At 43.1% G+C, this 26,529-nt stretch overlaps 1 protein-coding gene across 3 annotated transcripts in view; it reads left to right on the forward strand.

Annotated features, from left to right (window-relative positions):
• Positions 1-4,994: 4,994 nt before the first annotated feature.
• The window catches only part of Asxl2 (ASXL transcriptional regulator 2), a 72,429-nt gene continuing 50,894 nt past the window's right edge, over positions 4,995-26,529 (forward strand). For 2 of the 3 annotated variants that reach the window (XM_027424535.2, XM_027424534.2), the window contains exons 1-3: positions 4,995-5,380; positions 21,567-21,649; positions 22,068-22,070. In XM_027424535.2, coding sequence (XP_027280336.1) covers positions 5,324-5,380; positions 21,567-21,649; positions 22,068-22,070 — 143 coding nt within the window. In that variant the 5' untranslated portion in view covers positions 4,995-5,323. The remainder of the gene's footprint in view (positions 5,381-21,566; positions 21,650-22,067; positions 22,071-26,529) is intronic. The other variant, XM_027424536.2, reaches the window with a different exon arrangement.

A 26,529-nucleotide genomic window follows, 5' to 3' on the forward strand; every position in this document is an offset into this window, starting at 1 on the left:
TTAGAACAGGCTCAAAAGCTACACAGAAAAATCCTGTCTTACCCCCTCTTTGAGGAAAAATAAAAAATAATGATTTGAGGGGCAGAGATTTATTTCAGTATAGAGCACTTACCTAGTAGGGGCAAGGCCCTCCATTCAGTCCCCAAAATAACAAAAATAAATAAATTTGAAAAATGTATTTGGCCTCTGAGGAATATGTGTGATTATGAAAAACATTTAAGACAACTTCAGAATGAGTAGTCAAATTCTTCAAGGGGAAAAACCCCCAAGGAGATGCTGAGGACATCTGGCTGGACAAAGCCTATGCTAACTAAAGAGTCACACAGCTGGACTGTTCCCAGACACTTCTGGCTGGCCTCCAGTCTCGGCCTTCCTTCCTGTTTCCTCCAGGCCCACAGCATCTAGCCACCTGCGGTCTAGTCCAGTTGAAGTCATACTGCTAATTTTCTCTCCGTGCTCCCATGCTTAGGTCATTTTTATATATAGACAGTCAATTAAAAAATCCATCTGTGGTAGTGTGAGACCATGTCTGAAGAACCAAAAACAACAGCAACCACAAAAACAAACAAACAAACAAACAAACAATGCAGCTGTTGGCCAGTGAGATGGCTCAGCAAGTGAAGATACTTGTTGCTAAGGTAACCTGAGTTTGATCTCTGGGACCCACTGGATGAAAGGACAAAATTAACTCCTAAAAGATGTCCTCTGACCTCCATACGTGTGCCATTGCATGTGTGCACATACTCACATATAGAACAAATAGAATGGAATGAAATATACAGATAAAACAATGCAAATATAAGAACATACAGACTCGTACCTGTTCCCTTCCAGTTTCTAGTATTTAATACATAGTTGAAAATGACTCTACAACTTGTTATGTAACCCAGGCTATCTAGAATTCATAATCCTCCTGCCTCAGCTTCCAATTGTATCTGGCTCTGGATTATGTCAAGGTTGTAATTCAACATACTATCTGTCTTCTCCTTTCGTCTATGCTCCCACTGGTCATAGAGCAAAGCTGAATCTTGTTGTACTTAGTAGTGAAGTGGTAACTTCCACAGAAGGGGAAAGTGTGGGGATTTTGCCCTCTTTGATGACAAGGTATAATTAGATACAATAGCTCACATTCATTGATGTCCAAGTTCCCACATGTGTAATATAACTCAGATGGGAATTCTGGCCCAGACCATCTACTTCTTCCCTATATAGCCGCTTGCTGAAAGGCATTTTCCTTCTAATTGCACTATTCCCTCCAAATTGAAACATTTGCTCCAGGAAGGAAATGGAGGCTCAAGAGCCTCAGATGGTAACAGAAGGTCACATGCCCAGAGAACAAAAAACTTGGAAGATTCTTGAGGGTCCCTCAAGATGTTACATATGGCAGTTAACAGTTACTGAGGTTAAGATTCTGTTCAGGGAGGATGGTGGTGGCGAACACCTTTAATTCCTCACTTGGGAGGCAGAGGCAGGAAGATTTCTGTGAGTTTGAGGCCAGCCTGGTCTATAGACCATAGACAGATTTTTCTTTGGGCTGCCAGATCACAAATAACAGACTTATTAGTTATAAAAGCTTGGCCTTAGCTTAGGCCTTTTCTCACTTGCTCTTACAACTTGAATGAATAAGTTCCAGAACAGCCAGGGATACACAGAGAAATCCTGTCTAAAAACAAACAAGATTCTGATCTGGAAAACCTCCTAAAGAGAGAGAGAGAGCTGGAAGAACACTCCATAGCTGCAGTTTTGAGCTGCCATCATGTTGGGCTGGGCTTTCTGGTGATATAGCTGCCTTTGTCAGTCATCACTGCTCCTTGTAAGTAACTACTCATCCACACTCTTGTTAGTGACCCCAATACAAGAATCATTGGTTCATCAAAGTCTGTTGTGGGCGCTCTTTCTGGGGCCAGTCGATGAGTGTGTTGTGTTTCTGTGTTTCTCCAGGAAATGTGTCACACAATGCCATTGCTATGCTATTGCTCTACATAAGGTTAGAGGCATGGCCTTTGAGCAGGACCAATCTATATATAGCCTGTTCTCGGTCATGACCTGACTTTAGGCAAGCATGTTAGGGATGGCACATTGGTCAAGACTATGCTTTGGGCCTCAAGTTCTCAGCAATCTTCTTGCTTCAGCTTGAGTTGGGCTTGAATTGACTAAAGACACAGACTTTGTACTAAGGTGGCATATACCATGAATCTTATGTATAGTGCCATGAGTTATTAAAGGAATTGTTGAATATATATATATATATATATATATATATATATATATATATCATATCAGTTGCCAGAATCCAATGATCAGCAGCTGGTAGGCTCTCAAACTACCTAACATTCTTAATCTTTCTGGTTAATACAGCCCTTCTGAACTGAGAGGTAAGGATGTAAGCTCAGTGGAGTGAGTACTTGGCTACAAGTTGAAGTCCTGGATTCTGTCCCTATCGTAAATAAATAAAAATAAATTTAAAATCCAGGAAAGGTTATCAATCTTTTTCTCAAAAAAATCCACATGTAGGCTGGGTGTGATGATGTACTCCTTTAATTCCAACACTCAGGAGGCAGAGAGAGGCAGGTGGTCTCTGAGTTCTGGGTCAGTCTTAAGTCTACATACAAAGTTCCACCATAACCAGGGCTACAAAGAGAGACCCTTTTTCAAAAAGCAAAAGAGGAATTCACATTTATCACACACACACACTTTTTATTGTTATTTATTTTTTTTTAAAGACAGGGTTACTCTGTCTTGAAACAGCCCTAGGTATCCCGGAACTCACTCTGTAGGCCAGGCTGTCCTTGAACTCACAGAGATCTGACTAACTCTGCCTGCCGAGTGTTGGGATCAAAGGCATGTGCCGTAGCCACCTGTGCTATTGTTGGTGCTGTTTTGAGACAGGGTCTGATACAAACAAGAATGGCCTGGAACTTGCTCCACAGCAGAACTTATGGGTAACATTAAACTTTGAATCTCCTCAGTGCTAAGATGACTAGGGCACACCAGGATACAGCTTTTGATACAGAAAATATTGCCAATATAGAAAAAGAGGACCTACGAACTGCTGAAACCCATGTAGGGAATCTCTTACATGCTAGACAATAGGTTACCTCTAGAGTTGTGCCTTCTTGGTGAAGGACTGTAACCCTGGGTACTCTGGCTGAGCCATGAGGATGGCAAGTTCAAAGCCTGCCTAAGCTACAGAATGAATTCATGAACAGTCTGGATAATTTAGTGGGACTCTGTCTCAAAGTAAAAACTGTTAGACCCCCGGAAAACTCAAGTACCTGGGGTCCCAGGCCACGTTTGCGGTCACCCCAATCACCAGGCAGATTCGAGAGCTTGCTGCAAACTGCACGAGGCTTTATTGTAATTTAACGAGCTAACCCCTTGTTAGCTCGGGTCTTTCACCCATCCGCCATGGCGGATGGCTCACAAAAGACGGCTCCTAGGGCCTCCCAAGAGATCTTATAGGACAGCATAAGGGGAGTGTCTAGGGGTACGCACAGGCTCAGGATTGGTGTGCCTCTAGGCTTGGAGGGCTTGCCCTGTGTTGATTGGTCAACTGGTTGTTATGGCCCATAGGCCCTCCCAGGGTGGTTGCTATACTTTGTGCGTCATTGCTGTGCGCTTGTCCATAAAGCACACCCAGGGTCGTAAAGCATAGAGCCACCAGCTAACTTCTGATTGGTTCCTTGTCTAGTGTCTAGGACAAGGTCGTACATAGAACCACGGTGTTTGGCCGTTATGGCTGCCAAAAGGGAAGCTGGTCCCTTCAAAAACAACAAAATGGTTGGGAGTATAGCTGACTGGTACAAGACTCGTGCTAGGTCGAATGTTCAATACCTAGTATCCATGGTAGGCAGGGGTTTTTGCATTGAGGTTTATTTCTAGCCCCTATATATTCATTGTATGTTGTTTGTAACAACTACCCTCCGCCTCCAGGGGCACACACCTTCAATCTCAGAACTCGGGAGGGAATAAACAAAACAAAAAACAAACTTAACCAACCAACCAAACACCACCACCAAAAACCCTGAGGTAAAATGCCCTGTTCTGAGCCTGGCATTGGTGGCTCATGCCTTTAATTCCAGCACTCAGGTGGCAGAGGCAGGTGGATCTCTGTGAGTTCGAGGCCACCCTGGCATACAGCGTGAGTATACAATACAGAGAAACCCTGTCTCAAAAAACAAAACAAAAAAAAGCCGTGTTCTGGATTTTTCAGGAGGGTGTTACTGACATTATGAATGATGAATAGGTCTTGAGCAGACATAGCTGAATCACTCAACAAATATTTAACGAATGCCTGATACATACAGGCACCGTGCCACGGGCCGAGTTTCCTGAGGTAAAAGACATTTCCTCGATGAGGCTAATCACCTGGGAAAACGTAAATGAGGTTTCTAACGGCCTGAAAAAGTTTGAGAGGCAAGGCTTGGGAGCTAACAACCTGGTATTGGGTTTCTCCACATCCCATATACGAGTTTGATAAACCAATCTAACCTATCTCATCTATTAAACTGCGATTAATAATAGACGAGAACTGCCTGTGTGCATCTCTGAAAAGATAAGCTTTGTAAAAATGAACTTAGTGGCACGGTGGTGCATGCCTCTAACTACCAGTCATGGGGACACAGAGGATCTGGAGTTTAGGGTCGGCCTTCCCTACACGAGCCTGTACCATAATCAAGTAAAACATGAAGTTTGTTGGAATGGTACTTGGCAAGATTCCCCCGGGAGAGCGTCGGCCTCTTTAAGTCTCCAGGGCCGCCCCTCGCACACACGCGGTCCGCAACCGCTCAATCAGCCCTTCCCGGAAAGAGTGGATTCCGTTTCCGCCGGCAGATCTTCGCGGTGGGTGTGGCCGCCAGACATCCACCCCACAGGCTCCGGGCGGCCCTCGTCACGCGCATGCGCCCGAGGCGGGCCGGAGGCCGGAAGTGCAGGGGCGTGGCGAAGCGCTCCCGACAGCCGGCTCCCTGCGCGGAGGCCGTGGGGGCACGCGCACTGCGCGCTCGTTCGCGCGGCCGGCTGCGTACAGTAGTGACGGCCGCGCGGGAGCGGTCACATGACCACAGCGGCTGCCTGTACAGTAAGAACCCAATATGGCAGCGGCGTTAGCAGTGGCAATAGCAGCAGGACCGGCAGCCCGGTAGACACCCCCCCTCACTGCGCGCCTCCGCGGCCGCTTCTTCGCTGAGTTGCTCCTCCGCTCCCACTTCCCCTTTCTCCCACCTTTCCCGGCACCGCGGGAAAAGCAGTGCAGGGCGCAGCAGGCAAGGGAAGGCAGCCGGAGCCGGGGCACGGAAGCCTCCCAGTCAATTCAAGACCCGACATGAGGGAAAAGGGCCGTAGGAAGAAGGGCAGGACCTGGGCGGAGGCCGCCAAGACGGTAAGAGGAGGGAGCAGAGGGGAAGGCCGGCGGGAGTTGGTTTTTCTCGCCGGCTGCTCGTCGCAGGGGAAGGGAGGTCACTCGGCCCCGCGACCGGGCTGAAGGGGCACGAAAGCGCGCGCAGAGGGCGGCGGTTAGGGTCGCGTCGGCGAGCCCTAAGGAGACCGAGGCGCCGGCGCGAGGGGTTGGCCGCGCGGCTGCCGCTGCTCCCGGGGGCTGCGACTGGACCCCTCGGTGTTCCGAGGTTGTCTGTCGGGGGGTCCCGTCGCTGTCGCCCCCACACTGCTAGCCCTTGTTTCGGCACCGTGTGTTGTGCTTGCCCAGTAACCGGTTCTTCTCCCTTGTGCGCCTTGGAGAGCCCCGATTGGATGCAGACAGGAGGAGGCTTGTGCGTGCATCCAGCCCCGGAAAGGAGAGGGGAGCGCTGGAGCTCGGTGGCGTTACCCCCGCCGAGGCAGCCGTGCCCCCCAGACCCGGGACCCCCTGCTTATCCGGCTCTGGGAGCCAACTGGAGGTCACGAGGCTTTTGTGTTTGCCGTACGAGCTGAAAGTGCTGGAGGTGTTTAGAAACGAAGTAACAGGTGGGACTTGGAGAATTTTTTTTCTGTTTCCGTAGAGACCTACTCTGAATAAGGCAGCAATGCATGGTGGGACGTGTAGTTTACCCGGCCTTCACTTTTCTTTAGCCAAAGCGAAGGTGGACGGACGAAATTGTGATTCGTGGGCACCCCACCCCACGCGCAGTTTTGTTATAAAGAATTTAGAAGTCATTTAAGATTGAGTATTAGTGGGAAGTCTTGTTTTGAAAAAAAAAGTTTAAAACGTATTTACGAAGAAACGGAAGTTTAAGGAGAAATTAAAATTTCAACATTGAAATTCTAACAGAAAAATGACAGGACATTAACATTAGTAGCACCTCCCACCTCTTTTGTAAATGGACAACATAGTGGGTCCTAATAACTGAACCCTTATAGGCTATAAGGTGTATTTTTCTCCTCAAAAAGTGTGTGTGTGTGTGTGTGTGTGTGTGTGTGTGTGTGTGTGTGTGTGTGCGCATGCATGCATGCATATATGTATGTATTGGGGGTGGGGCATGTGCGGATGGCCATGGAGCACCTATAGGGGATCAAACTCAGGTCATCAGGCTTGGTGGCCAGCACTTTTATTTACTGATTAATCTTGCTGGTCCTGGTTTATTTATTAATTTATTTGCTGGTTTCCTGAGACAGAGTTTCTCTGTGTAGTCCTGGCAGTCCTTGAACTCACTGTAGAACACTGTAGATTACTGTTACCTCTAAAAGACAGACCAGGCTGTCCTCTAACTCGTAGTTCCCCCTGATTCTTCCCCTCAGGTGCTGGGATTAAAGGCATGCACCACCATTGCCCTGCTCCTGGTTTTTGTTTTTTTGTGAGACCTTCCGAATTCAAAAGTAATGTTCATCATGGAGAAATTTAGAAAAGTATGAAGAAGAAAATAAGAACTCTGTTCACTCTTTTACTGCCTAGTCTTACTTGTTTCCCCAAATCTGAGTCATTATTTATTCAGTCTGTATTTCGTTTTGTAAACTATGTGCATTTGTTTTGTTGAATGTTTTCCTTATATACATTTATTTACTTATTTTTGGGAATACAGTCTCACATATTCTGAAATGCAGCCTGAAATGCAGCAATCCTCTTCCCTTTGTCCCTTAAATGCTGGGATTATAGGCTTGCACCACCATGCCCACTTCTATGGGATGCTGAGGATAGAACCCAGGGCATCACGCTTACTAGGCAAATGCTCTTCCAGTTGAGCTACACCCGGCCAACTTAGAATCTGTCTTTGTGACGGTACTGGTAGGTTCCTCTAATAAGAGACAACTGTAGAAATAATTTTTTGGTGGGGAAGAGTTTTTCTTCCACAGAAGTTCTACTTTCTACTTCAGGGACACCTCAAGACTGCTTCCTGTTAATAAAAGAGAAGGTGCTTTTTTAGTTATGAGTATGCAAATCTCAAAATTAATTGTGTGAATTAATTTTACTTATTTATTAGGCTTTAGTTTTTTTGAGATCAGGTTTCACTTTGTAGCCTAGGCAGCAGGCCTTAGCACTGGAAGTGGTAAGATTACAGGCATCTCAGCAGTCTCTGTATCTTTTTTTTTTTGAGATGGACTCTTTCTGTATTCCAGCCTATTTAGCCCATTGTATAATCCAGGCCTTAAACTTGAGGTGATCTCTTGCCTCAACCTCTTCAGGACTGGGATTATAGACTCATACAGCCATGTCTGTTTAAATCTCTACCTTGTGCATTATGATCTTTCTGAGTTAAATAGTTTAATGATTAGGAGGTTGTGACAACTAGGAAGAATAATTTTGCATCTCTTTAATTTCTCGAAATAATAAACTAGAACATTTGCTTATTTTGTGCCCCAGAGACCTATGTGAGAAGTAGTGTTTAAAAGACAGAGAGTAGGCTGAGGAGATGGCTCAGTGTGCTAGAGCACTTGTACACAAAGGCACCTTTACATATCTCATTAAAAAATTCATTTATTTACTTTTCTGCTTCTTTTTTGGGGGGGGGATGTTTATGTATGTGTGTCTAGATGTGTATGTGGAGGCCAGAGGATGATATCAGGTGCTTTTCTTAGTTTCTCTCCATTTTATTTACTGAGGCAAGCACTAGTATTTTAATATGGAGCCACCATGCACACCTGAACTTTAAGAATTTAAAGAATTTATAAGAATTTATGTGCATGTGTATTTTGTCTGCATATCTGCACCACATGCATATCTGGGCTTAGTAGGGGGTGTCTGGCCCCTGGAACTGCAGTTACAGATGGTTGGTTGTAAGATGCCATGTGGGTGGTGGGAATGGAACCCTGGTCTGCTGGAAGAGTGCCTTTATCCACTGAATTATCTTTGTAGCCCCCATACCCTGATTTATTTTCGGGGTGTTCTAAAATCTGAACTCTGGGCCTTGTTTTTGACCATTGAACCATTTCCCCACTCCTCTGTCCTGTTTGTATATTTCTGTCCTGAAAGCCCACATACCTTCTACCTTGTTGAAGGTAAAAAAGAAAATAAAAATCTATTTTGGATATTTAAGTTAAAAATTTCTAGAGGACCATGTTGGGGCAGGGTTGTTATCCAGCATCATGGGGTGAGAAGCAGACATAACTTGATATCTTGTTAACAAGGCCAGCTTGAGTAGGTAGCCAGGCCTATTCCCACCCCCCCCAAGATAGTTAAAAAAAAAAAAAGCGCCTTTTCTACAAAAGGAGCTACTGCTGTATTTCCTAGATTATGAAGAGTTGAGAAAATCTCAGATTTTCAGAGCTGCCTATTGCCTTTTCTTTTGCTTTTTTTTTTTTTTTTTTTTTTAAATATAAATCCGTGTGCATTGGTGTTTTGCCTGCATGAGGATGTCAGATCCCCTGGAACTGGAGTTACAGATAGCTGTGAGCTGCCATGTGGGTGCTGGAAATTGAACTTGGGTCCTCTGGAGGACCAACTTGTGCTCTTAACCACTGCACCATCTCTCTATCCTCCCTTGGTTTGTTTTTTTGAGACAGGGTTTCTCTGTATATCCTGGCTATCCTGGAACTTACTTTGTAGACTAGGTTGGCATTGAACTCACAGAGATCCTCTTGCTTCTGTCTCCCAAGTGCTGTGTTTAAAGACGTGGGCCACCACTGCCCAGCTGCCAACTACTTTTTCTTCTACAGATTTTATCTGCTTTTAAGGCAATTTTGTTATGAGTAAAATGACATTCTGTTTTTGTTTTAATACATGATTTCATGTAGCCCAGGTGTCTTTGATCCTCCTGTCTCCACTTTCTAAGTTCTGAAATTAACAGGTGTGCAATCCCTGCACCTGGATTTTGTTAATGTAAATATTGTTTAGAGCTAGGCTTTTTGTAGCACATATCTAAAATTCTGTATTTGGAAGCTCAAGTAGAGGGTCACAAAGTTTGAGGCCAACCTGGATTACATAGTGAGACCGTCTATTACTAAAGAAAATAAAAAGAATCTATGTGGTAGGAGGTGGAAATGTGACTATAGAAATTGATCAGTGCAGATGGCTCAGTGGTTATGAGCACTAACTGCTGCTCTTGCAGAGGACCTGGTTTCAATTCCCAGTACCCACATGGCAGCTCACAACTATCTTTTTTTTTTTTTTTTTTTTTGAGATGGTTTCTCTGTGTAGCTGTGGAACCTGTCCTGGCACTCGCTCTGTAGATCAGACTGGTCTCTAACTCTCAGAGATCCGCCTGCCTCTGTTTACCAAGTGCTAGGATTAAAGGTGGGTGCCACCATTGCCTTTAATCATGGTGGGGTTCCCCGCCCACCATGACTGTCTGTAACTTCAGTTTTAGGGGATCTGACACTCACAGCAAAAACAACAATGTACATAAAAAATAAAAATAAATTAAAAATTAAAAAGAAATTGATCAGTGCATAGCCGGGTGGTGATGGAGCACACCTTTAATCCCAGCACTTAGGAGGAGGCAGAGACAGGTAGATAGATACCTGTGAGTTAGACTCCAGCCTGGTCTACAGAGGGAGTTCCAGGATAGCCAAGGCTACACAGAGAAACCTTGTCTCGGGACAGACACACACACACACACACACACACACACACACACACACACTCTGCTCATTACAAAAGCCAACCTTTGTTATTTTACAAAAGAATTTTGACTACCCCTCTACTTCCATATTCTTTCCACTTGGAGTTCATGATTCTAAAGTTTCTGATATTGTATATTTTCTTCTTTTTGGTGCAGTGTGATTCATTATGTTTTTAGTTTTGTCCTAGGTTATTGAATGTGGTAAACTTAAAAACTTTTCAGTATGACTTAAATAGTGTCACAACCTTTAAATCAAATATAGAAGTCCCCATGGTGCCTCATGTCTATAATCCAAACTCACAGCAGGATCAGAAATTCAAGGCCAGCTTCAGCTACCGTCTGGGTACATGAAGCTCCCTAATAAATAAAACAAAAAAACAAATCAAATACTATAAAATTTACATAAACCCATTATTGAAAAAACAAGAATAGAAGTAGTTAAATTCCACACATCTAGTCTTCTGGAAAGTGTGCATACTAAAATACTAAAATGCTTAGTTTGGAGCTGGAAATGCTTCCTGCTGATCCTTTGGCACCAAGCATACAGGAAGTACACATACACACATACATGCAGACAAAACACTTATACATAGAAAGTAAAATAAAATAAACATTTTTAAAAAATTCTACTTAAGTTAGCTATGATTGACCTTTTGCTAAATATAAAAGCAGGTGGAGATGTATATTACATAAAGTTCTATAATTTGCTTTATGAATATCATGGGTGTCTTTTCATGCCAATAATTAAATAGCTGCCACCTCCCTGTTTTTTGAGACAAAGTCTCATGGTGGCAGGTTGGGAAGAATAGAATGTGCAAGTGCTAGCAAGCTAGTACACAGACACAAAGAAACAAACTGGGACAAGGTGGTACATGTGCCCTGTCTCTAAGGACCTACTTCGGTTTTTTCAAGGCAGGGTTTTTCTGTGTAGTTTGGCTGTCTTGGAATGTGTTCTCTATACCAGGCTGACCTCAAAGGTGTGGGCTACCAATGCCTGGCTAAGATATCTATCTATCTATCTATCTATCTATCTATCTATCTATCTATCTATCTATTAATCTAATCTAATCTATCTAAAGACATAGTCTCTCTACATAACACTGGCTGTCCTGCAACTTGCTCTATAGACCAGACTGGCTTTGAACTTGAACTCAGTAATCTGTCTGCCTCTGCCTTCTAGAGTGCTGGGGTCAAAGGCATGCGCCACCCCTCCTGGTTTAAGACGTACTTCTTAAAACTAGGTCCTAACTTACGGAGTGCTGGTGGTGCCTGCCTTTAATCCCAGCACTGGAGATGCAGAGGCAGGTGGATCTCTGTGAGTTGGAGGCCAATCTGATCTACAGAGTGAGTTCCAGGACAGGCAAGACTACATAGAGAAAGCCTTAACTAGGCCCTGTCTCTAACATTTCTGCTATTTTACAATAAAGCTATCAGATTGCAGATCCATCAATCAATTTACCCTTTGATGAAATCATGCCTCCACAATCCATTCACTTCCTTGGATTCCCCCCCCCACCCCACTTGAACACTGACTCATTAGGAACCAAGTCTTCAACACTTAAGCCTTTTGGAGAGACACTTTATACTAGAATTATAGTGGTATCTGTGTTGTTATGTACTAAAAATATTCCATGGCCATTGAGCACCTAAAATGGCTACTATGATTAAGAACTGCATTCAACATCTTATTTAATTTTAATTACTGTTAAAAATCAGAATATGACTAGGGGCTATTATTGCATAATACAGAGCTAAAGTAAATTCCCGTATTTATTGACTATTGTGATACTCTACCTCCTACTTCCAGTATTGGGGGTTGAACTTAGGGCCTTTGCCAGTCAGGTGCTACATCCATGTACATCCATGGTGTCATGCTCCTGACCCTCATTTTAAGTTTTGAGACAGTTTCACCCAGTTGCCCATGCTGGACTTGAATTTACTGTGTAGCCCAGGCTGGTCCTGTATCAGTCTCCTGAGTAGCTGGGATTGCAGATGTATGCCAACATGGCTATTTGTATTTTTTGCCAGTAAACTGTGCTATTCAGACCTTATCTTTTGTCTTTGTTTTCTGTCTTATTTCCTGGTAAGATATTTATATGTATGTATTTGTCTCTCTGTGTATATGCCATGTGTATACAGGTACCTGCAGAGTCTAGAAGAGGGTGCTAGGTACCCAAAGCTGGAGTTAGAGCAGCCTGGCATGGGTGCTGCGATCCAAACTTGGGTCCTGGAAGAACAAAATATTCTTAACCACTGATCTTTCTCTCTAGTCCCTATTGTCTGTCTGTCTGTCTGTCTGTCTGTCTGTCTGTCTGTCTGTCTGTCCTCAGTGTTGGGATTTCCTTCAAGTCAATTTCTGAGGTGTTTTTGTTTTTGTTTTCCGAGACAGGGTTTCCCTGTGTGGCTTTGGAGTCTGTCCAGGCTGGTCTTAAACTCACAGAGATCTGCCTGCCTCTGCCTCCTGAGTACTGGGATTAAAGGTGTGCGCCACCACTGCCCAGCCTGAGTAATAGTATAATTTGTTATATTACAGATCTGTTTCCTTGTTTTGTCTTTTGAACAGATTGATGGAGATTTTTCTTCTCTGTAAAGATTTTAATTTGTGTTTGATGTGTGTACAAAATGAAGGTCAGAGGGCAGCTTTTGTGAGTTGGTTCTCTTCTGTGGGTTCCATGAATTTTGTAGATTAAACTCAGGTTGTCAGGCTTATTTAGCAAAAGCATTTATCTACACTGACCCATCTTATTGGCTCCTGTCTTGTGCATGTGCTCAAGTGTGCACCCCCATATATATGTGTGTGTGTGTGTGTGTGTGTGTGTGTGTGTGTGTGTGTAAATATATATGTGTATATATAAGACTTTTATTTATGTGTGTGTCTATATGAGTGTATACCATGTGTGTGCAGGTGCCCATAGAGGCCAGAAGAGGGCATTTGACCTCTTGGAACTGGAGTTACATACAGGTGTTCGTGAGCCATCTGACATGAGCAGGAAGTACTCTCAACTGATGAGCCATTTCTCCACCCCTGCACATATATATTTATTGTTAATGTAATCAAGTTGATCAGTCTGATATGGGATGTCCTTCTGTGGGCTTTGAATATGTGTTGCTTTTATTGGTTGATGAATAAAGCTGTTTCAGCCATTGGCCAGGCAGAATATAGCTAGGCAGGAAATCCAAACAAAATTGTGTAGAGAGAAGGAAGGCATAGTCATGTAGCCGCTGAAGGAGTAATGTGCTGGAGCATTACCAGTAAGCCACAGCATCATGGCAATACACAGATTAATAGAAATGGCCTAATTTGCTGGGCGGTGGTGGTGCACACCTTTAGTCCCAGCACTCGGGAGGCAGAGGCAGGTGGATCTCTGTGAGTTTGAGACCAGCCTGGTCTACAAGAGCTAGTTCCAGGACAGCCTCCAAAGTCACAGAGAAACCCTGTCTCGAAAAAAAAACCAAAAAAAAAAAAAAAAGGAAAGAAAGAAAAGAAGTGGGTTAATTTGTAAGAGAGAGCTAGCCAGTAATATGTCTGAGCCATTGGCCAAACAATTGTAACTAATATTAAGCCTCAGAGTGTTATTTCATAAGTGGCTGTGGGGACCCATCTGACGGAAGAGAAACTGGTCCAGTGGGAATGGTCAAGACAGAGTAAAACCTCCAACTACATCAGTCTTTACCTTTTCTTCTTTCTAGGTTTTGGGAATCTTAAATATTTTTCAGGGGCTGGAGAGATGGCTCAGAGGTTAAGAGCACTGACTGCTTTTCCAGAGGTCCTGAGTTCAATTCCCAGCAACCACATGGTGGCTTACAACCATCTACAATTCAATCTGATGCCCTCTTCTGGCATGTAGGTAGAACAGTGTATATGTAATAAATAAATGAATCTTTAAAAAAAAGAGAAAAGAAATATTTTTCAGACCAGTAAAAGATTATAAATTGTGGGTTGGGGATGTAGCACAGTCTGAAGACTGCTGGCCTAACATGATTGAATTGATCCTATTCCCAGCACTGAATAGTTTCATGGCTTAAATTCAGTGTGTTGCTTTACTCTTGTATGGGCTTATGTAAATGTATTTCCATCTGAAGTAGTTCTCACAAAATTCTAATTATTTTTGTGTTTTTAATTGTGTTTGATTTATCAACATTTCTTCCTCTTAATAGTTTCCCTCTAAATATTAGGGGGGTGTGTTTTGCTTATTTTTGAAACAGTCTTGCCGTCTATCACAGGTTGACCTGGAACTCAAGATCCTTCTGCCTTCAGTGTGCGATCCTGAGCTTTCCTTCTTTCCTCCCTCCCTCCCTCCCTCTTTCCCTCTTTGTCTCTTTTCCCTCCATCCCTCCCTCTTTCTTACAGTGCTTTCTTTGGATAAGTATTTTCTCATTGATCTTTGTGATAATGTTTTCCAACTGGCTTTTCTTTAGACTATGTTTATGAATGCTTGCATGTTACTTCACATAATACTAGCTAGGGTTATCACTTTTACATCATAATTGCAAATACTTTACTTTATGTGTCTCGTTGGAAAGTAGACTTAAAGGTAGAATCCACCAAAGGGAATGTTTGGTTACATAAAGCAAAAAAGCTCTAGGTTAAAATAAAAACTTGTACATAATAGGAAATACAGAAAAGACAAACAAGGAGAAATCATTTAATCTTCCCACTCATTGTCACTGTTGTTGATAGTACAACTTACCCTTTTTAATTTAATACTACCCTCCTTCTCCTCCTCCAGTAACCTTGTCTTGTTTGTGGCATCATTAGTATGTAACAGTCACTGATGTTGAAGAAGTAATCCTGGCTACTTGGAAGGAGTGTTTCTTAACTTAGGTGGAATCTAGGAAGAGTATCGCCTGAGTAGGGAGTACTGTTATTAGAATGTTATCATAATGGAATTTAGAAACTTGTTCATGTAAAAGCAACTTGAAAGTTTTATTTTCTTCCCCTTGGTTCTTTGTGCAAGTTTCCCCTCATTATTTAGCCAGCCAGCCAGCCAGCCAGCCCACCCCTCTCTCTCTTTTTGGAGACAGGGTTTCTCTGTGTAACTCTGGCTGGCCTGGAATTCACAGAGCTCCACCTGCCTCTGCCTCTTGAGTGCTGGGATTAAAGGTGTGCACACTACTGCCTGGCTAGTTCTGTGCTCATTTTGAAGTACCTATGTTCCTTTCTTTCTCCTTCTGCTATTCCTCCCTCCCTTCCAACAGGATAGGATGGCTTTCCTGTGTAAAGTTCAATTTCTGAGCTCTCATTCATAGTGTTTATATATATATATATATTGAGTTTGGTAGATGGGAAAACAACATCTTGACTTTATTTTGTTCCTTAGTTTCAATATCAGGTGGTAGAAGTTTGGATGATGAAGCAATTGTCAAAACTGTACCTGCTTCTCATGTTGGGATCAAAATTTGGAATGGGCAGATCTCTGTGAGTTCGAGGCCAGCCTGGTCTACAGAGGGAGTTCCAGGACAGCCTCCAAAGCCACAGAGAAACCCTTTCTCGAAACCACCCCCCCCCAAAAAAAAAAAAGAATTGGAATGGTTAGGATCTCCTTTTGTCTTGGTTTGGAAATTCATTTTTGTCATTGGCAAAGTAGTTAGTTGACTCCCATCCCCCATTTTGATGTTCTAGGAATACTTAAAGTTAGTTGTTGCCCCAGGATGCCAATTCACTGCTAAGCTTGCTGAATCAGATGCCTTTCCTCCTGATTAAATGGAGTCTTGAGTTGTCATAGCTAGGTAAAACAATTTTGTTGCTGAAAAATAAAATGTTTCTATTAACCTTGCAGTTTGGATATTGTTGACCACTATAACTTCAGAATAAATTTGGCTTTTTAAAAAATGATATTTTTATGTGTTTGAGTGTTTTCCTGCACACCTGGTGCAATAGAGGTCAGAAGAGGGTGTTGGATTCCTTCTAACTGGAGTTATAGAGGCTGTGAGTCTTCATACTGGTACTGGGAATTGAACCTGGATCTTCTGAAGAGAATCCATTGTCCTTTGCTGATGAAATCTCTCCAGCCCAGCTTATCTCACCTTTTTTTTTTTTGGGGGGGGGGTGTCAAGATAGAGTTTCTCTGTGTAGCCCTGGCTATCCTGGAATGAATTCTGTGGACCAGGTTGGCCTTGAACTAAGAGATCCACACGACACTACCTCCAAGTGCTGGAATTAAAATCCTGTATCATCACTACCTGACTCTTTGACTTTTCTGAGGGCACTAAAATGTTTTTGTTTTTCTTCAGACCCATTAGCCATCTAGTCTATCTGATAGTTTTTCTTCACTGGCTTTTAGGCATCTTGTGTAGCACAGACTTCTGGAACCTTCTCACTCTGCATGTGTTCTGGTTGTTCTCTATGACTATGAGAGTATTAGTTACCCTGTTTAAGGCTTTTTGGTCAGTAAATAATTCTTACAGCAGGGACAGACATTTAGAGATTATCATATTGTTAACATTTTTATGTAAAATGAAATGATCCAGGTTATATAAAACTCAGACTTAATCCATCTTTGCACTTCTAGAATATACTTATTAGGTCATTGATAATTTTTTAAACATACTCTTTTTTTAAAGATTTTATTTATTTATTATGTATATAACATTCTGCTTCCATGTATATCTGCACATCAGAAGAGGGTACCAGACCTCATAACGGATGGTTGTGAGCCACCATGTGGTTGCTGGGAATTGAACTCAGAACCTCTGGAAGAGCAGTCGGTGCTTTTAACCTCTGAGCCATCTCTCCAGCCTGATCATTGATAATTTAAATACTGATTTTTGCTTTGTTTTGCTTTGCTTTGTTTGCGATAGGATCTTACTATATAGCCCTGGCCCACTTGGAACTTGCTATGTGGATCAGGCTGGCCTGGAACTCATAGGGATCCAGTGCCTGCCTTTGCCTCTCTGCCTCTTGGGTGCTTGAAATAAAGGCCTACTTCTGGCTAAGGAGTAATATTAGATAAGTACTTTAAGAACCTGTTTATTGCCCTTGAGTTCTCTGTCTTTAAAAATTATTTATTTTTATTTTATGTGCATTGTTGTTTTGCCTGCGTATATGTCTTATGTGAGGGTGTTGGGTTCCCTGGAACTAGAGTTACAAACAGTTGTGAGCTGCCATGTGGCTTCTGGGAATTGAATCTGGGTCCTCTGGAAGAGCAGTATGTGTTCTTAACAGCTGAGCCATTTCTCCAGTACTGCTCTTGAGTTCTTTATACTGTTTAAAAAATATTTATTTATGTATTTTATATATATATGAGTGCTATTTGCATGTATGCCTGCATGATGGAAGAGGGTATCAGACAGAAGGTATCCACATGGTAGATGGTTGTCATCTACCATGTGGGTGCTGGGAGTTAAACTAAGGACCTCTGAAAGAGCAGGCAGTGTGCCTTTAACCACTGAGCCGTCTCTCCAGCCCTATACTGTTGATTTTTAACTTTTTTTTTTCCATTTTTAATCATAGTGTTGTAAGAGTAATTTGTAAATTATGTTTTGTAGTTTGAAGAGTTCCAGTAGAAATTTTTTGTAGACAGACACTGCCCTCCTGTGGCTATAATAAGGTAGCTGTTTTGGAAAACTGCTAGCCTACATTGAGCTTGTCGTAAAAAATATATACTATGGTATGCCTCCCTTGGCATCCTTCCCCCTTTCAAGAGTTTTCCTCACTTTTTCTTAGTAAATCTACACAAAGAAGGTTTAGTGTTTCTGCTCAGAAATATTTTAATTTTTCTTTTCAGGTTCTTTCTAATATATGTATGTATTTTTTTCATTCTTTATATTTTCTTAGGGGAATTAAGATAGTTAAATATAACCTGGGCAGTGTTGGTACACGCCTTTAATCCCAGCACTCAGAAGGCAGATGCAGGTGGATATCTGAGTTTGAGCCCAGCCTAGTCTACAAAGCAAGTCTAGCAGCGTAGCCAGGCCTGTCACACATAGAAATCCTGTCTCAGACTCCCCCCCCCCCAAGATAATTAAATATAAACAAAAATTGTTATTAAAAGGAGAAATTGCCCTTTTTTATCAGTAGTATTTATTTGTGAAGTCATATGCACAAATCTCAGAAAACAACTTGCAAGAGCCACTTCTCTCCCTCTCCTGCTTTGGTCTTAGGGATTGAACTCAGGTCATTAGGCTTGGCAGCAGGTGTTCTCACCTGCTGATCTGATACCTCACCATCCCTGGTTTTGTTTTGTTTTGTTGCCCAGCTGTTATGGAACTCATTATGTAGTCCAGACTAACATTGAATTTTGCTGCAATATTCCTGTCTCTCCTAAGTGTTGTAGTTCCCAGCACAAATCACTTTGAGGGGGCTACAAACTCTACATATGTCGTCTAGGCTGGCTTCTGACTCTCGGTACTGCTGCCTCACCCTCTAACGTGCTAGAATCAGTCAGACACCTTTCTGCCCAGCTTAACCAAAGTACTGTTGCATGTGAACAAAAGTGTTTTACTCATGATATTTTAGTCTTGGTTTTTCTTGCAGCATAGTGTAATTTCTGAACAGGAGTGATTTTTTTCACTTAATTAATTAGTTTATTTTGGTTTTTCGAGACAGGGTTTCTCTGTTTAACAGCTCTGGGGCTGTCCTGGAACTCACTTTGTAGACCAGGCTGGTCTCAAACTCAAAGAGATCCAACTTCCTCTGCCTCCCAGTACTGGGGTTAAAAGGCATGCACCACCACTCCTGGCTCAGAGGGGTGACTTTTATAATGAGTTTTGGAATTTATGATTATTTTCTGTTTGGTTTTGTTTAATTAGTAAACATTAATACACTTATAGTGAAAACTTCAGAAAAAACAAAAGGTTAATAGCCCAAGGAAAACATGCTCTTTTGTTTATTTCTTCTGAGTAATGCTGGTGAAATTTTTGATGAAGAAATAGAATGTGGCAAAGATTTTGGTGAGCAGAGGCAATCCTGCTTCAGCATTCTGAGTGCTGGGGTTAAAGACACACATCACCATTTCTTTTTCTTTTTAAGATTTATTTATTATGAATACAGTGTTTCATCTGCATGTATGCCTGCAATCCAGAAGAGGGCACAAGATCTCATTGCAGATGGTGTGAGCTATCATGTGATTGCTGGAAATTGAACTCAGGACCTCAGGAAGAGCAGCCAGTGCTCTTAACCACTGAGCTGTCTGTTAAGTGTTTTACTTCTGCATACTAAATTCAAGATATCACCATATCTTGAAGCATAGTTTCTTGTGTCTCATAATCTTAACATTTGGGTCTGTTGTATGTAATTTGTCTTTTGTGAGTTATGTTGAGTGATTTCACATTATGTATTTTGACATTTTGATGCTGTTAGGATCACACATCCACGAGGGGCCAAGGATATTACTATTGGGTACAGTGCTGCATAGCATATAAGAAGATCTGGAATCCATCTCTAGCACTAACCAGATGGATGTAGAGTGTCTGAAATTGTAGCACTGGGGAGGTAGAGAGGGGAAGATCAGAAGTTCAGGGCTTACTTGGCTGTGTAGGGAGTTTATGGATAAGCAACCTGGGCTAGAGAGAGAATCTGTCCTTAAACCAAACTAAAAGAAAATATCAAATGCTTGTTTAAATCCTTTGGGGAAATTTTTTGTTTGTTTTTGAGACAAGAGTCTTACTGTGTAACCTTGACTGGCTTTGAACTCACAGAGATCTGCCCATCACTACCTCCAGTGCTGGGATTAAAGGAATATGCTACCATGCCTGGCATTATTAGCTTTAATTCCTAAGTTTCTACCAGTCTTCTGCATACTAAATTTCAAAACATCTTAATTTTTAGAACTCTTGCAGCTATCTGCATCTATTTTGAATTTATGTCAGCTAGTGGCTAGTTTCAAAGTGTGATCTTTGAAAGTCTATAGTTGCTGCTATGTTGCCTGGGTAGATGTAGAGAGGAACAGGACAATGACATACCCTAAATCCTAAAAACAAGTTGGAAGAATTCTCTTCCTCTGTGACATTAGTAAGGGCTCCTTTTACTGTGCTTCAGAGCAAAAATGACAAAATTTGTCTTGGATCACCACTTTCTGTTTTAGTGTGCTCTTGGCGTTTCAGGTTGCTGTTGAGGTTGGGCCAGGAGGTTGTAGAGAAAACAAAACCAGGAAACCCACTTCTGACTATACTGTGTTTTTTTCTAATTGTGTTTTCCTTTTATTTGCTACCATTTTCAGTGTCCTCAAATACTGATTCCATTCATTCTGTCCAGATTTTTAATTAAATTTAATGAGAAAGAACAAACTAAGTTTGCTGTCTTTATTGCATCCAAAATACTGACACTTTTTTTTTTTTTTTTTTAAATAAATGAAGCATGGATTTAGCTGGGCATGGGCATGGTGGTGCATGCCTTTAATCTCAGCACTTAGGAGGCAGAGGAAGGTGGATCTCTAATTTCGAGGCCAGCCTGGTCTACAAAGTGAGTTCCAGGACAGCCAAGGTTTCTTTCTTTCTTTCTTTCTTTCTTTCTTTCTTTCTTTCTTTCTTTCTTTCTTTTTTTGTTTTTCCAAGACAGGGTTTCTCTGTGTAGCTTTGGAGTAGCCAAGGCTATTTTACATAGAGAAACCCTACTGGGGTGCAGGAGGAAGCATGGATTTAACTTAGTTTGAGGGCGTAGTTCATAGTGGGGAAACATGATGGTAGGGGTGTGAGCTAATACTACATTTACAGTCAATAGAGATAGATATTCCACAGAGGCACCTTTAATATAGTTATATGTTCATTTATTTGATTAAGAATTTATTGTGTGTCCATGTAGTAGTAGTAGTAGTAGGGTTTTTTTGTTTGTTTGTTTTGATTTTTGTATGCAGTTATCTGCATGCATGCTTGCACACCAGAAGAGGGCACCAGATCTCATTACAGATGGTTGTGAGCCATCATGTGGTTGCTGGGAATTGAATTCAGGTCCTCTGGAAGAACAGCCAGTGCTCTTAACCTCTGAGCCATCTCTCCAGCCCTAGTAGTAGTTTTTGATAGAAATGTAAAAAAAAAAAAAAAAAAAATTTAGTCCTGACTGTCTTGGAACTCACTCTGTAGACCAGATTTGCCTTGAACTCACAGAAATCCACCTGCCTCTGCCTCCTGAGTTCTGGGATTAAAGGTATATGCCACTATACCCTGCTAAAGCAGATTTTTTTTTTTTTTTTCCCCTTCAAGGGGGAAAAAACCCTTCAAGAGAGGGTTTCTCTGTGGCTTTGGAGGCTGTCCTGGCACTTGCTCTATAGACCAGGCTGGTCTTGAACTCACAGAAATCTGCCTGCCTCTGCCTCCTGAGTGCTGGCATTAAAGGCGTGTGCCACCACTGCCCAGCTCTAAAGTAGATAATATTAAAATGCATACAGTGGTGGCTTATGGGAGTGGAGACTAAAAGTAAGCAATTTTATATTTATTAATATGAGTAATTAAAATGTTAATTTTAGCCTTTTGGATCTATTTCTGCTTTAGAATTTGACTTATTTGTGATTGAAAAAGATTTGGGTGAAGTCTATATATGTATGTTTTAGATCTAATTATTGACACAGTTATAATAATAGACAGTTATAAGAATGAGAACTTAAAATAAGGATTCATTGTTACTATTTCCTTGTTTCTCAGGTCTTAGAAAAATACCCCAATACACCCATGAGTCATAAAGAAATTCTTCAAGTTATTCAGAGAGAAGGACTAAAGGAAATCAGGTGAGTTATTAAATTTTACTACTAATGATTATGTTTGGAAGGAGGGACTAGGCCCTCCCCCAAACAATATGACAGACTTTGAAGGTCCCTGATTGGGGGGGGCTCACAATCTCTGGGGAGGAGTTGGGGGGTGGTTTGGGGGGATTGGTGGAGAACATGGGAGGATGGGAGGGCAAGGGAATGGGGGGGATAGATATGTAAATATGAGTAGTAATTAAAGAATTTAAATAAAAAAAGAAAAAATAATTGTTTGGTTAGAGTATCTAATAATTAGTATATATTGGTATTCTTTGTTTTAAACATTCATTGGGAGGATAATGTACTTTATGAACTTCAGTTTATTCATCTGTCAGTCCTTTGGGTTCTTAAGTCATAGTATTTATAAGATTAAAAGTAAGTAATGCAAATTCTTTATGAGAAGGTAAGTAGTTGTCTTTCAAAGACCATGCACCTTGATTTTTAGGAAGGCTTGGAGTCATCTTTAAGCTGTCACCTATCACTTTGTGCTTGGTAATTGGATAAAAACTATTACACAGCAGCTTCAGAAGTAGGCAGTGTAAGAAGGAAAAAGATATGAAATGGGGCTAGGCTGTGGTGTCGCACAGCCTTTAATCCCAGTACTTGGGAGGCAGAGGCAGGTGAATCTGGTCTACAAAGCTACACAGAGAAACCCTGTCTCTAAAAACCAAAAAAAAAAAAAAAAAAAAAAAGAGAGGGAGAGAGAGAGAGAAAGAAATGGAAAAGATCTTTGTGTGTCAGAGAAAGTCTTTACTCGGGCATCATGACACAAGCCTATAGTTCAAGATGCTTGAAAGAGGCTAAAGCTGGAAGATCACTTGAACCTATGAGTTCTAGACCAGCTTGGGCTACATAGCAAGATCCTCTCCCCCAAAACAAACAGGGCTGCCAAGATGTCTCAAGGAGTTTACAGTTAGAGAAGGTGCTAGAACAGTGGTTGAGAGCTTCCATCTTGATTCACAAAGCATGAGACAGAGTGAGCTAAGCTGGGAATTAGGTGGGATTTTGAGTCCTCGAAGTCCACTCCCAGTGACACATTGGGATGTTCCCAAACCATCCCAGTAGTTGGGGACATTTAAGTATATGAAGCTATGGGGACCATTCTCTTTATGAACTATCACACCCTGTTTCACAACATCAACCCAAAATAAAGATACACAATTTGTAGTGTTTTTTTTTGAGACAGGGTTTCTTTGTAGCCCTGGCTATCCTAGAACTCATTCAGTAGACCAGGCTTGCCTTGAAATCAGAGATCCTTCTGTCCTCTACCCCCCCCCTCCCCCCCAGTTTGGGATGCACTACTATGGCCAGGCAAGCAAACGAACAAAAACAAGAACAAGACAAACAAGAACTCTTCTCTTGTGAAGAGCTCTTCACTTCTTTTTTCCCACCTCTCCAGCACCCCTTCATTTGTCCTGGTGGCATTGGGGCCTCTGTGTGTCACATAGTATACCATTCTGTCCTGTCAGATTTACTAGCAGATTTTGATTGCAGTGAAGCACTGGTCTGTTCAAGGCCTCTGGTTTCTGGTACATCATCATCCCTGGATCCTCACTGGAACTTGCCCTGAGTCATGGAGATCCTGGCAGTATTGTTCCACAGGACCAATCCCTTCACAAGCTCCAGCATGTCCTGGATGGGATAGAGTAGGGTGGGCCAACCCAAGGACCAGCTGTGAGCCTAGATGGTAACTGAGCTGGTCAGTATGGACCACTGGGACCTTCTGTCTCAGGTGAGAGGGCAGAGTCAGCTCCCCTATATCCATACCCTCAGGGTCACCCATGCCCTCAGGATTGGTTTACTCTCACTTGCAGTGAGTGGTGGGGCCATCTCTCCCATGAGGATTTGGGCTGGCTCTCTTGCTGCAATGTCCAGCCATAGGCAAGACCAGCTTTCCCTGGGCCAGTGAAGGGTGAGGCTGGCTCAGCAGGGCCCTCTGATTTCATCTCCATGGTTCCTATGGGCCCCTGACATGACACAGGTCACAGACATCAACACAGACCCCAGCTGCAGCTGCAGCTGCAGCTGGGCTACGGACCCAAGGCATGGACCTTGGCAGCAGCTGGGTCTGTATTTTCCCATTGCCCCAGGTAGCAGCATAGGCCACTAAGATTGGCATGGGCCCCAGTGTTAGTGTAGCCCTCAGACACTGACATGTCCCCAGACCTTATGTGTCTGTAATGTTTTCAATGGTAACAGGAGCCTCTGAAGTCAACACAGATGCTGGCTGCAGTAGGGCCACAGACCCAGACATGGCCTCCACCTGTAGCTCTGGCCCGAATGTCATCATGCCATTGGCTAGAAGTGTAGGCTGCTCAGATCTGCATAGCCCCTATGATACCACCCTGGGTTCAAGTGGCTCACCTGACCCTGGGCACTCTCATGGCCCTTTGTGGAAACAGGAACAACATACGTCAATCCAGACCTTGGCTGTTATAGGACTAAAGACTCAGACATGGCCTTCAGGAGCAGCCTAGGCCCAGATGACAATGTGGGCCCGGGTATCAGCACAGACCACCCAGATCTATATGGCTCCCCAGACTTCAACAGGTCCATAGGCTGCAGCCGAGATCCCAGGCCTTTGTGTGGGTCCTAGTGGCAACTTTGACCACAGACTTCAACACAGACCCCAGCTGCAGCTGGACCACAGACCCAAACATGGTCCCAGGTAGTATCCTGGCTCCAGGTGGAAGCACTGACCACTCAGATCAGCATGGCTCTGGCAGCAGCATGGCCCCTGGACACCAACAAGGCCACGGGTTGCAGCCCAGACTCCAGGCTTCGTGTGGCCTTTGGTGGCAACAAGGACCACAGACCTCAGCTGTATGATCACGGACCCAGCCAGATAGGATCCTTGGCAGCAGCTGGGGTCTTTTTGTTACCATAGCTCCAGGTAGTTGTGAAGGCCACCCAGATTGTCACGGCCCTAGCGGCAGTGTGGCCCCTGGATACCAATACAGCTCCAGGTGGTGGCCCAGACCACTGGAATTGGCTTGGCCCTCGATGGCAACAGGAGCCACAAACATCAACACAGACCCTGGCTGCAGTAGGGCCATGGACCCGGACATGGCCTCCAGCTGCAGCTCTGGCCTGGATGTTGCCACTGCATCAGGTACATGTTACTCAGGTCTGTATAGCCTTGGCTGCATCATGGCCCTTGGGTACCAACATGGTTTCAAGTGGCTGATCAGACTCAGGCAGCCAACCAGACAGCCTTTCGTTACAACAGGAGTCACAGATGTTGGTTCAGACCCTGGCTGCTGAAGAGCCACAGGCCCAGACATGACCCCATGTGTCAAGCAGACCTCCCCCATCGGCCTATTATTTCACCATGGCCCCAGGTGGCAAGCAGGCCTCCAACATCAGCCTTCTCACTGTCTTAATTTCTTCTGTTCTGTATCTTTCCACAGCATATGAATCATTATTTCTCTTTCTCTCACATTTCTCCACCACATACTTGCTCACCATTATGGGACTTACCTGCCTGATGCCTGGCTAGCCCCCTCTTGAGCAGAATTGTAAAGGGGGGGCGGCATGGATGTCTTTCTGCCAGCCAGGGACTTGAGGACACTAGTTGACCTGTGGCTGGCTAGCACTCACTTAAGCAGAACTACAGAAGGAGCGGGGGGGGGGGGGGGGTGGATATATCTTCCTGACAGCTAGGACTTTTAGGGCCCCCGAGATTCTAATTTTCTTTACTGTGATATGCTTCAGATTTGCTTTTTTTTGTGGTAGTGGCGATTAAATACAAGGCATCATTGGATTCCATGTAGGTGAGAGATCTGCCCCTGAGTAATGTACCCAGACCTTGAGATATTTTCAATTGGTTCTTTTCTAGAGCAAAAATTTCCCCTCTGCGTGCAAGGGGCACAATAAAGAGAACACTGAAATGGCTTCTTCATTAGGGAGAAGGTATTTATTGTGAATAAGAGAAAATATCTAGAAGCATCTGGAAGAGTTCAGAGCAGTGAGAAAAAGAAGTAGACTGGTTATTAGACAGGGCTATTTGCAAGAGAAGTGAGAGCATGGGGTAGAAAAACCATGCCTGTTACAAGGAGGACAAGAAGCTGGGGAGAGGAGGGAAGCGCCGGGAGGCTAATGTGGACTTTGACATGTGTAAAAGGTATTTGTGATACCTAGGGAGCCTGGAGGCCTGCATGGGCTTTCATATGTTGATAGCTGCCACAGCCGTGTCTCTTCTATAGTCCAGCTTGAGCTCATTTCTATATATGTGAACTGTCTGAGACAGAACTGCCCTTCCCTTTTGAGCTGGTGCTGTGGTGAATGTCTATATCTCAGCTTCTTGGGAGGTTGAGACTGGAACATTGCACATTTAGTCTGGCTAGAGTAACCTAGTAAGACCCTGTCTCAGAAAGGAACAAACCAAAAATCAGAAAGGGGCCAGTGAGATAGATCAGCAGTTAAGGTGCCTGCTGCCAAGCCTGACAGTCCCAGTTTGAGCCTTGGAACCCACATGGTGGAAGGAGAGAATCAGCATCCTGTATGTTCCCTGGTGTCCATGTGCCTATCATATGAGGTAAACCCACCCACACAAACTTTAAAAACAAACAGCAGAAGAAAAAGAAGCTTTGATTGTGGTTACTTGTCAATAAGTTGAAAATTAGTGAGCCTACCTCATTTTGATGTAATAGCTTCCTGAAAATTTAAGTGTAAGCATTTATAAAACATGAAAAGGCTGTGGTGGTGGTAGCTCATGCCTTTAATCCCAGCACTCAAGGCAGAGGCAGGTAGAACTCTGTGAGTTTGAGGCCAGCCTAGTCTACAAAGTGAGTTCCAGTACAGCCAGGGTTACACAGAGAAACCCTGTCTCAAAAAATAAAAATAAACAAACAAATAAAAAA

Source organism: Cricetulus griseus, chromosome 7, assembly GCF_003668045.3.
Source record: "Cricetulus griseus strain 17A/GY chromosome 7, alternate assembly CriGri-PICRH-1.0, whole genome shotgun sequence".
NCBI lineage: Eukaryota > Metazoa > Chordata > Mammalia > Rodentia > Cricetidae > Cricetulus > Cricetulus griseus.